The sequence below is a fragment of the Scardinius erythrophthalmus genome (assembly GCF_964197995.2).
Source record: "Scardinius erythrophthalmus genome assembly, chromosome: 20".
Lineage (NCBI taxonomy): Eukaryota > Metazoa > Chordata > Actinopteri > Cypriniformes > Leuciscidae > Scardinius > Scardinius erythrophthalmus.
The window spans coordinates 36,187,745-36,200,549 of record NC_138240.1 but is presented as its reverse complement, the minus strand read 5'-3'; the positions used below and the strand labels follow the sequence as shown (position 1 = coordinate 36,200,549).

Below are 12,805 nucleotides of genomic sequence, written 5' to 3'. Positions count from 1 at the left end.
TTTCTGGATTATTTTTTTTTAGATTATGTCTCTCACAGTGGACATGCACCTACGATGACAATTTCAGACCCCTCCATGATTTCCAAGTGGGAGAACTTGCAAAATAGCAGGGTGTTCAAATACTTATTTTCCTCACTGTACATTCACGGCATTTCATATTTGTGTTTTCATTACCGTTTATGTGGCTTTTTCTTCAGATAAAAATATTTACCAAATCACAAATCGACCCTGTACTATCTCATCTCATTACTGTAATGTTTTCTTAGTAATCTGTAATGAATGGTCATTGTTCCTGACGGTCACACACTCATTACTGTAGCGCAGGTGCTTTCTGAAATCATCATGCTTGATGTAGGCAGGGGTTAATGGGTTTAATAATGGGTTTTAAAATATAATCTCACAGTGCAAAAACTCGTGCGCTTTGTCATGAAAAGAGTCTCCATAATGATGCTAATGTTTTTGTGCTTTGACCCTGTCAGCATCTCTGAACATCCGCTGCGGGCACACAGAGAAATAGGCCAGAGGAAATGAACATGAAAATGCTGTATATGAATAAAAGAAGTCACTAAATGAGTGTGTGTGTGTGTGTGTGTGTGTGTGTGTGTGTGTGTGTAGGCAATGGCTGCCGCGCTCCAAACTGGTTCCTCTGGGCGTCAATCAGGATCTGGACAAAGAGAAGATGCTGGAAGGCCGGAAGTCGAACATTAGGAAGTCGGTTCAGGTGGCGTATCACCGGGCCATGCAACACCGAAACAAAGTCCAGGGCGACCCGAGCAGCGACACCAGCGACAGCGACTGAACACACTCACACACACTCTAATTCTCTACTCTGGTGCTAAAGTGCTTCACGTGTCATCAGGATGAGTGTTTTAATGTTAGATGTGGCTGTAGACACAGTCCGTTTACCTCACACTACAGCCAGTATTGAAGATTTGATCAAAACACTCTTTCTCAGACTCTGCTGACGGCAGGAAAAACATGCGATTCTAAATTGCGCCTGAAACCGCATCCCCAAACACTGCAGAAACGTGTGCTGCTCCTCAGTGCTTCTGTCTGGCTTTCCAGGGCGAATATCAAAACATCCTTAGATCAAGAGAAATTTACTGGAGAAGTAAATATTTATCATTTAAATAAAAGTTGAAATCAAGTGAGTTTATGGTTAAAAACAAGAGCAAATATCTGCCAGTGCGGTCAGAAAAATATACTTAATTCAAAGGGAAAACAAAAAATATATATGTGTTTAAACTTATTGAGTTGTATAAACTCAAAATAAATTGACACATTTTTCAGGAAACAAGAATTAAAGGATTAGTTCACTTCAGAATTAAAATGTCCTGATAGTTTACTCTCCTCCACATCATCCAAGATGTTCATGTCTTTCTTTCTTCAGTGGAGAACAAAAGAAGGTTTTTGAGGAAAACACTCCAGGATGTTTCTCCATATAGTGTCTTCAATGGGGTCCAACGGGTCGAAGGTCCAGATGTGAGTTTCAAAAGTCTCGACACGATCCAGCCGAGGAATAAGAGTCTTATCTAGACAAACCAGCCGCCATTTTATAACAAAATAAACATTTATATACTTTTTAACCAAAAAATGCTTGTGTCGAGACTTTGAAGCTGCACTGAAACTCACATCTGGACCTTCGACCCGTTGGACCCCATTGAAGACACTATATGGAGAAACATCCTGGAGTGTTTTCTTTAAAAACCTTCATTTCTTTTCCACAGAAGAAAGAAAGACATGAACATCTTGGATAACGAGGAGGAGAGTAGATTATCGGGACATTTTCATTATGAAGTGAATTAATCCTCTAATATCTAATGTCATTTTGCTTCTCAAGTAAATGCGTCTTGATTTAAGAATGTTTAGATATTTGTTCTAGAAAACAAGACACACATTTTGAGGAAGAGAATCATTTTTGCAGTGAATTTAGCACACCTGAACTGTGATCTGCTGTGGAGAATCCATGTAAATGAGGTTGACATGAAGAGCATGCTACACATTTATGGAGAGGATGCAGAAAAGTCAAATGTGGTAATAATTTATTTATTTGTTCTTCCAAATGCCCCTGATCTTCCCATGAATCCCCCGCACACCCTCGGCTCGTGAAATAGTGAATCTGTCGGTGTTTGTTGTGTAAATCTCTTGTGCTTTGTATTTTCATTGAGAATGAATGAATGAATGAAAGAATCAATGACTAACTGTTGTCTGATCATGTGCCAGTTCCGTCACTGTAGATCTTTTATATATATATATATAAATAATACATGCGATAGACTTTAATAAAAAAAAAAGGTTTGAGTTTTGTACATCTGTTTCTTTGTTCTGTTTTTTTGAAGAATCGAGAATGTATGTAGAAATGAGACTTGAGTAACATAACTCAAGTCATCCAGGATCAGAAGTGTGCGCAAACACAAAAGGATTTGGTAGGTAATCGTGACTTTTTATCTCACAATTCTGACTTTTTCTCACAATTGCATGATATAAAGTTGCAATTGCGAGAAATAAAGTCGAAATTCTTACTTTTTTTTCTCAGAATTGAATGTTTTTAGCTCGCAATTCTGAATTTATAACACGCAATTGGGAGATAAAGTCAGAATTGCATGATATAAAGTCACAATTGTGAAAGAAAAAGTCAGTTTTCTTTTAAAATATTTTATTCTGTGGCGAAAACAAGCATCCATAGTTCTGGGTACAAGCATACTCTTATGAGGTTGAAGGATGAACCCAATCGCAGACGGTTTGAGGACTCACAAGGTTTATTTAATACAAATAACGGAAAACAAAGCCCACGAGGGGGCAAAACAAGACTAGGCAGGACAACGAGTGACTAAACTAGACTGTGACTTGACATAACTTGACTACAAACAAATAGCGAATACAGAAACAGAACTTTCTCTTGATGACACTCTTGACAGGGTACTCACAGAAACGAACAAAGTCTCACAATGAAGGATTGCAGATAACATGTAACACCATAGCAGGTTTCACAATGAACTGACCCGGGACAGCAAACACAAGGGGATTAAATAGGGAGAAACTAATGAAGACAGCAGGTGACACAGATGAAACAATAATGACTAAACAAGGATAACAAGGGGGCGGGGTTACATGACGAGACAACGCAACACATGGCCAAACAAATGAAAACAAGGGCCTGTCATGATTCTGCCGCAAGACGAGAGAAAACCAAGAACAAGATGGCAGAATCATGACACATACATACATACACACATACACAACAGAAAGAACATCATTTATGTACTGTATATACAACTGTATAAATAAAAAGTTGTACTTACATAGTATATTTATTGCCTAACTCGCAGGTGGCATAAACCCTGTAAGAGGATTATAAAAACAGCTAGTAATTGGTGTGTCCTCAAAGATGTTTGAGGTGGAGATAGCCTGGGGAAAACAATAGATTACTGTCGTAACCCCGGTTCTCTGAAACATCTCGAGATCCACCTATGGGAAGGGCATCTGCACCTGACCTCTGCAGAAGCATCCAATCACACCAAGTCTGGCTAGACAGACAGAAGCGCGCAGCCAATGCCAGGTAAGGTCCGTCCCCTTTACCTGAGGGCATATAAGGCCTGCATGTGCTGCTGTTCTCCAGTAAGTATATTCGATTCTCATGCGGTAAGGGGGGCAAAGCTGGTGGGAGAGACATGGATAGCTCCCCTATATATATATATATATATATACTGTATGTATATATATATATATATATATATATATATATACACATGACATGACGTGAATGTGCATGGCCTGCCGGCCCTTTTTCTTTCTTTCGTTCTTTTACTTCCAATGGGTAATTGGAAAAGAAAAAGGGGGGTCACAGGGAAGAGCTAAGAAGACCCCACCCCTAAAACAGAATGTGCTAGTGAGGTTCTGGTCCAGCCGGTAGTAACGCACAAAGATATGAGATGTCATCCTGCAGTGACACTTCCCTGAACAGAGCCCAAGAGGCGGCTAATCGTGGAATGAGCTCTGATGTTTCCCGGGGGGCTGTACTCCCTGTGATTCATATGCCAAAGTGAGGCATAACTCAAAGTGAGAGGCGTTGCTTAGATATGGGACTCCCTCTGTGAGGGGGCGCCCATGAAATAAAGAGCCGGTCGCACTGGTCCTGGCCATATATGTCTGTAATGCACAGAGCATTCAGCCTCTGATCCTCCGCGGAGGAAAAAGGTGGAGGGTGAAAAGCGGACAGCTCCAACACCTCCGATGTGAATTTAGGCATGAAAGCCGGATTAGGTTTAAGGGAAACCTGATCTCCACTAAGAGAGAATTTAGTGCACGAGGGATGAACCGAGAGTGCATGAAACTCACTGACACATTTAGCTGATGCCAAGGCCATAGAACAAAGCCGTCTTGAAAGACAGCAGCTTAAGGGAAATACTCCCCAGAGGCTGAAAAGGATATTGGGACAGAGTCTCCAGCATCATGGAGAGGTCCCACTCAGGACCAGTTCTCCTGACGACTGGCAAAGAGCGTCGGGCACCCTTCATAAATCTGCGGATCAGAGGGTGCGGTCTTTAAATCTTTATTCTTATATGTCAAGAGAAACTTGAGAAGATGTTGTATTCATGCCAGGTCTCTGCGTTTCCGTGTTTCTCTGCCATAGTACAGAAAGATTGAGCTTATATACACCACTGAGGGACTTTACGACTTCCTTGTAAGAAAAACATGTTGCTTATGTTTAAAAATGGAACGTATATGTCATGCTTACACATGGTACAATCCACTTTCCATATTTCCCAAACGTCAAACTTCCCTTCAGTGTATACATTAGTGGTACATTTGCATACATGTTACACATGCCTCTCCCAGCTCCCTCCCTGTGTCTGACCTGATCCTCACACATGGATCCATGCTATCTATAGTCTAACTCATGCATTCAAAACTCCATAAGATAATACAACTGATTATGAATATTAATAAAGAACTTAATCCTCCACTTTAGAAACGGGGTCAAACTCTACCGTACTTCTACAAGTGCTTCCCTGATTTGGGCAACCTGGAACCGGACAGCCTGAACACTTTGCAATCTGCTCTCCCACCTTGTGTCACTTGGGATTTAAGAGTGAGGTCCACATATTCTTTCAAAATAGACTTCTTGCCCTTCATATTCGAATCATTGTCGTTTGACTGACCTCGACAATCCATGAAGTCAATCTGAAGGTCCTTCAGCCTGTTCAGGAATACCAGAGACAGATTCTTGCCAGTTGTCTCTTCCACAAACAAGAATCCCAATTAGATTCTAGAGAGCATGTGATTGGACAGAAGATGTGATGAGAAGCGGTGATGTCATAAAAATCCCTGATCCAGTGCAGCGGAAGTGAGAGACTGTAAGTTTGGAATGCTTATATCTCCTAAATGCGAGTTTTATCATTGTTTTGGAAGCTTATTCATAACCTTAAGGCTAACATATTCATACTAAAAGCTAAAAAACTTACATTTTGATTTCAGGGGGCCTTGAAGAATCCTTGCCGAAGTCCCTGGCTTATCCAGATGCAAACTGAAGAGGACAGAACTGAATGTTTTGAAGAGTTTGCGTGTGTCTGAAGCGCTGCTGATCTTGTGGAAAAATGAAGTTTGTCAGTGTGAAAAAGAGGAGAGCAAAGACGTATACATACTGAGGTCAACTGAAGCTTTTGATTTGCCCCATATTCGCTCTGCAAGCCAGACTTGGTGCATTTGGATTCGAGAGTTCAGAGGTGGATCTCTACTCTGTTTTAAAGAACTGGGCTTATAACAGTAACCTGTTTTCATCAAAGGTGTGAATTTAACTTCCACAACCCATAAAATGTGTTCAAGAGAACAAAATCATAATTTCCTGGGAAATTGGCACAAAATATCAGTAATAAAAATGAACGTTGCTGCAATCAGTGAAGAAACTGTGGCTCTTCTTCCTCCACTCCAACGAAACTCAGTAAATGCTGTCATGTTCTCTAGCGTTCGGATGCCGGTGTTCAGGAACACACTCGTGTGTGAGACGCCTCTGGAGGGAATTAAACCCAATCATTCTGATCACACACTTCGACTCCGGTATTTCAGAAACACCAAACCAACGTTTGAGATGCTGTGACGCCATTGGTCCACTGGTTACTCCAGTTATCCAATCACAGCTGACGCTGAGGCAAAGTCACGTGAGGTTATTGTTGCGCATCGAAGTATTATTCAGCAAATGTGTTTCCAGCGTAGTTTATGCACATCTCTTCTTATCAGAAAAAAAATGTCTGCCTCAATTGAGCGCATATGTTTTTATGCACATTTTTAGAATTAATGCACATGTTGGCGTTTCCATTCAACTTTTTTTTTTTATGAGAAAATCGCATAATAATAGGCGTATGTTTTTGCCACACAGAATCTTTTCTAAAGTTACTGTCCCACACAGCCTCAAGACTTGAGCTGTAACACGCGAGATTTGAGGTCAACCACTACAAGTCACATGCCAATACTTCCGGATAAGGGGTTTGTTCAAACACTTATTTGAGCAACAGGGCACAATGCTCACAAACACAGCTCAAAATAGTGGAAATAACAATGAATAACAGTAGTGACAGAGACATTAATGTATAGGAGACGCAGCAGAACTCGTTTTTGACTCACACACACACACACACACAGACACACACACACACACACCTGTAAAACAGGTTTAGATTGTCCTTCCCTTCTATTCTTCTCAGAAACCCTCAGGCAACCTCAGTGAAACACAATCCCCATCACGTCTTCCTTCGGTCCGTGTGTTTATATAGCCTACTTCAAGCATTAGGTTGAGGGTTTGTTCTAAACCACAAACCCTGAGTATTAAACTGATGTTTGACTCCATCAACATTTTCACACGGACTCATACTGAGCTGGGAATGCTCTGCAAATGTTTAACTATTAACAGAAATACATTAAACAGTATGCACTGTGCACACAGTAGTTTGCTAGACTGACCTCATTATAATTCAGTGAAGGGTGTCCACTTACCAACTTGGAAATCAAAACTTTTTTTTTTTTTTTATAGAATGTTTTTATTTATTTTTCTGTAAAAAACAAACAAAAAGTTTTGTCTTGTGTTCTAATCATGTGTTCATACTTGAATGTACCAGACTGGGCACAAGATATGAACTGATGCAGCATTTAATTTATGCACAAATAAAGCCTGAAACCTGGACTTACTGAAGACGTACTTCACAAACACTGCTGGTTCCCTCATCTAATGCAAATCTTTTTGATAGTTACATTTCTTATAGGCATGCATGCGAGAATATGCACACATGTTCATTATGGATTTTGGGTCACTGATGTAACCCTTTTTGCTAACACTTCACTTTAAGCCTTTGTATCCATTATTAACATATTCATATGCGTGTTATAATGCATTATATTTTTCATAAATAATTGTAACCAAAGTTAAAATGCATACTAATATTTTCATACACCTTCCATCTGAAATAGTTTTTTTGTCATGCGTTTTAATGCATGCGTAACAATGAATAGATAAGTATTATAGTGCGCTATAATTGTGGTTAACTATTCATTTATTCATAAATGCTTTATAAATGCAGTTCATACACATAATGACAATGTCTTCTATGATGTGTGTGTATGTATATAGACTCAAAATGTATCATTTATTTTATCAAAAATGCAGTAAAAACAGGTTTGCATTTTTAGCATGTGTCCAGCACATATCTAGCATGATTAAAGGAATGCGTCTTTGCTGAATAAAATACATTTCCTTAAAAAAAAGGTCTTGCCACAAACTTTTGACCCGTATAGTGCTGTACACAAGCTCGTTGCCTCGTTCCCTCAAGCACAATCAATTACTTCTATAGTACACACGTACAAATAGGAAGGATATTTTATATAAGTCAGTGACGATAAAATCTAATGGTCTAACCAAGATTGTAACATACAGTGAATATTTCACACTGTAGTTGTGGTGAGATAATCACTACTGATGCCTTGTTGGCTGGTCTGTTATCTGTGTTTTCCGGTTCTCATCTATATGTATATGTGTATATATGAGTGAATAAGAGCATGTGTTCACCTCAGAGAGATCTGGAGATAACCTGCAGGAAACCTTGTGTTTGCAGAACGGCTCTTTTCCTGTCGTTCGCTTTGAAGCTCAACGCTTTACGCTTTACCTGCAAATCTGCTGACGGCCTCGTCTTCAAAGTCTTTCCGATGAACAGACTCCGAACTGCACAAACACTGTAGAAATATGCATGAAAATGCATGGGAGTCTTGCCAATCATTGATACGTCCCTCGTATGTACAGTCAAACCAAACATTATTCAGACACCAGATATACTTTTTTATATTTGTTTACTAGTGTGATCAGGACACTATAGTTCATTTATGTAAGTGAGGAGAGCAAAATAAAGTAAACTGTGACATATTATACCCAAAACTTCTTCATACAGTGACTAACATTAATAAAAATTTGGGATCAAAAATGATTCAGATGTTTTGCTGATGTGTTTTTTCTACAAACACAGATAACAGACCAGACAACAGGCATCAGTCGTGATTATCTCACCGCAACTATAGCGATTGCTAATGCTCTTTTTACACACAGACTGAACACAATGAAGCATTGCTTGGTGATTGGTTGAGCTAAACTGGTATTATCTAATTGTGTAGTTAAATTTAACAGCTGACAGATATTCAACATAATTCATGTGTGAGACAGTCTAACAGAAGGACGGACAAAACCAGTCAAATATCAGCTGAGTTCTGCTCATATTTTATCACCATTTTCTAAACTCTAGCGAATAAACTGTGATAATGTGAGGAAGGTTATCCGTCTGCTAAATGTATATATATGTGGGGATCTAACCCTGGCAGGATTTAAGGCTTGAATCTAGTGTATTTCTCAGTGATCCTGCTTTGATTGACCGTGGAGAGTTTGCAGCTGCTTACACTGGGAAATGGTATCCTAACTGGTCAAAAATATTACTTAATGTTGCTCAATCAACCTAAATACCTTAATTTATACCAGCAAACTTATTTTTTCTGGGTTAAATGATCAAAAATCAGTGGAAAAACAATTGCAGGGTCCTCTTTACAGTAGCTGGGTGACATGGAGATATTCAGGGAATTAAAGGAGAACTCCAGTCAATTTTAACATTGAGCTCATTTTTTTGTAAATTTGGAGTGCTGTCAATACAGAGAACAACGACAAAAATCGGTGTTGCCAACACCATGTTATCCTCTTTTTTAAAAATTTGCACCCGGTTGACTTCAATGGGGCAAGTACTAAACCTGCTTTTAGCCTCTTAACATCCTTGATGTGTCATTACAAGTGCACAGAAAATGTGAGTGATTCCTTCAGAGTGATCACGGGTGAATCTGACTGCAGTAGATGTGAAAGATATGTATAAAAATGATGTTATTTCAGCCAGCGCACATACCTGTGTTTACATCCTGTTTTCAGTCGAAGTCCACAGTAGTCGATTGCCGAGTTCGGGCGCGTAGGTTTAGTTACCGATGATCACGCGCGTGAACTGGACAATCGATTACTATGGACTTCGACTGAAAGCAGGATGTAAATACAGGTATGTGCGCTGGCTGAAATAGCAACACTGATTATTGTCATTGTTCTCTGTATTGACAGCACTCCAAATTTACAAAAAATGAGCTTAATGTTAAAATTGACCGGAGTTCTCCATTAAAGAGAAAGATGGTTGTGAGAAAACAGGAACAAAAACATTGGAAACAGGGGAAAGCAAACTAAGAGTCCATGAAAACCGATACGAACACTGGTCTGATGATTAATCCAGATGATTAATTACCTGGGTTATCAGAATCAGATCTTGCCTTTTAAAGTCAAATGTCTTTTAATGATCTGGTTTACATGTTCTCACCGGCCGGTCAGTGTCGCTCGTGTCGTCTCCAGGTGTCACATATACATTCATTCAGGAATTAAAGTAGGATTTTGGATTTAGTGTTGTCTCAGAGAGGAAACTTAACTGTTGTTTTATATGAATATATGATTTGAATACTTTATGTCATCTAAGTAAGGGATAAGGTTAATGTAGAGCGAGGCGGTCCTGATCAGCCTGAAGGGGTTGTATTCGCTATAACAACCGCCTCGCTCTACATTATCCCGCTTTTTACATGGCTACCCACCAAATAAATCATTAATTTGACACAAAATATTGATTTAAAACGATTGTATTGCTTCCGCTAAAGAAAATAGTCTGTTCCGTCTCTACGGTTAGAATCCTGCGTCCATAGCAACGCTCTGTTTGTCATGGCAACGGTGTTCGCAGCGGTCTGATATCAAGAAATAACACACCGCATTCTGCATTAGAATTCAACCAAGCCATGTAATAATATTGTGTAACGATGTAGTAATTTTAAATGGAGTTGCAATTTTTGAAATGTTTGATCTGTGAAATGGACAAGAAGTATGTAGATCTCCAGTAAAGAAATGAAAATAACTTTTCTGGGCTTGATGTGTTTTGTTGTTGTTGTTGTTGTTGTTGTTGTTGTTGTTTTCTTTATTCTTTTTTAAATCTTAAAGAAGACACTGATCCAGACGGACGAGCAATGATTCGATCAGAGATCAAATCTGAATAAGGAATAACAAATTTATTAAGATTTTTTTTAAATGATAAAGATAACAAATGAATTAAGTAAACGTGAACATTATAATAGCAAATAAGTTTAAGATCTGTCTTATTCTATGGTTATGATAAAATTCAGAGTAGCCTATGTGAGCATGATTTTAATGAGAAAAAACATTAGGCAGGCAGAACGCAAGTACGCCACAATGACGTCATGAATATGCTAATTGACGTATGACGTCATCTAGCGACATTTAGCAACTTTTAGGGGAGGCTTATACTTTCCTTTGAAAATAGTTGGCAACACTGGACACAGAGTCCGCCATTGTTCAACGCTTGAGCCTCTGTAGACAAGAATGTCTCCTAAGCGATTGAGGTAATTAATAAAAGACATTAATCAAACGAATAGATACAAATAATTTGACATCCACCGAATATTGATGCGTCTTTCTCTTGCAGTGAACAGAGATTGAGGGCTTCAGCCCTTCAGAAGGAGATGTAATCTGGAGGAAAACTGAGATATTATGAGGGATCTGGATAATTCTGCAGATGTGCTTCTGTTAGATGCAGGCCGTCCTGAACAGGACCATGAGGGGCATGTGTTGAAACACCCCTCTCCTTTTTTTTCTTTTTTCTTTTTTTAATATTAAAATTATTTAGTAAGCCATTTCAATAACACAATTCAATAACACAAAATAATAGTCTAAAAAGCTTCAGATTTCACTTTTAATAACAGCTAAAAAGCTTTCAGAATTCACTATTAATAACAACCATAAAAATAATAATATAGATATACAGGGTTTCAAGGCTAAAGCGGCATCACATTTTCATTTACATTTTCATCAACAGGTTACAAACTAGTTTGTTGTAGCTATATGGGCGCTCAGTTTTTCCTGTTGTAAAATACATTTGGCCAAAATCTCATGTTAGTTCATTCAGTCAAGATAGAGGGGGCGGAGTTATCAGATAGAGGGGGTGGAGTTACCAGATAGAGGGGGTGGATTTATCAGATAGAGGGGGCGGAGTTATCCGATGGAGGGGGCGGAGTTATCAGATAGAGGGGGCGGAGTTATCAGATAGAGGGGGTGGATTTATCAGATAGAGGGGGCGGAGTTATCAGATGGAGGGGGCGGAGTTATCAGATAGAGGGGGCGGAGTTATCAGATGGAGGGGGCGGAGTTATCAGATAGAGGGGGCGGAGTTATCAGATAGAGGGGCGGAGTTATCCGGTGGAGGGGGCGGAGTTATCAGATAGAGGGGGTGGATTTATCAGATAGAGGGGGCGGAGTTATCAGATAGACGGGATGGATTTATCAGATAGAGGGGGCGGAGTTATCAGATAGAGGGGGCGGAGTTATCAGATAGAGGGGCAGATTTATCAGATAGAGGGGGCGGAGTTATCAGATAGAGGGGGTGGATTTATCAGATAGAGGGGGCGGAGTTATCAGATAGAGGGGGCGGAGTTTTGTGCCTGCTCCTGAAGCTCAGGGAGTAGATCAGGGGTCGTGGGTTCGATCCGCAGGGAAATAAAGAACTGCTCATATTAGTGCAATGAAAGACACTTTAGTCTCAGAATGGGAGAATCCATGAGAAGATTGTTTGCTGAACTCACGATGTTGTGAACGTGTGAATCGAGGCATTGTTGTGTGGAGCTTGAAACACAAAACTGTTGGGAAGCGTCCGACTGCTGTGTAACTTCCAGACAGCAACATAGTGTCGGCCCAGATACGCGTTGAATCCACATGTTCCAGATGTGGGCCGGATCCGGGCCGACACTATGTTGCTGTCTGGGTGTCCGTAAGGAAAGCCTCGTTCTGTACGCATGTGTAACAATCACATCTTGCACACTTCATACCTGAGATTAATTCAACAGAATTACCCACAACCCTCTTTTATTTTAGACATATACTCTGTGTTACTTTCAATTTGATTTCATGGTGATTTTATTGCGTGTTATTCAAGAGCACGTTTAACATCAGAGATATAAGATTATTCCCATAATAGTTCACTCCATCTCTGGTGCAGAATTAAAATATCCTGACAGAAATCCCCATGGTTATTGTGTTTTACAGATTACACTTCATACCTGAGATGATTTAAACGGTAACACTTCACAATAAGGTTCAACAGTTAACATTAGTTAATGTATTAACCAACATGAACTAACAATGATCAATACATTTGTTACTGTATTAGTTAATCATTGTTAATGTTAGTTAATAAAT

General features: G+C 39.5%; 1 protein-coding gene across 1 annotated transcript in view; it reads left to right on the top strand.

The window, feature by feature from the left end:
• The window catches only part of brpf1 (bromodomain and PHD finger containing, 1), a 47,290-nt gene extending 46,072 nt beyond the window's left edge, over positions 1-1,218 (top strand). The window contains exon 16 of the mRNA XM_081348118.1: positions 616-1,218. Within this exon, the coding sequence (XP_081204244.1) occupies positions 616-799 (184 nt within the window). The 3' untranslated portion in view covers positions 800-1,218. The remainder of the gene's footprint in view (positions 1-615) is intronic.
• Positions 1,219-12,805: the final 11,587 nt, after the last annotated feature.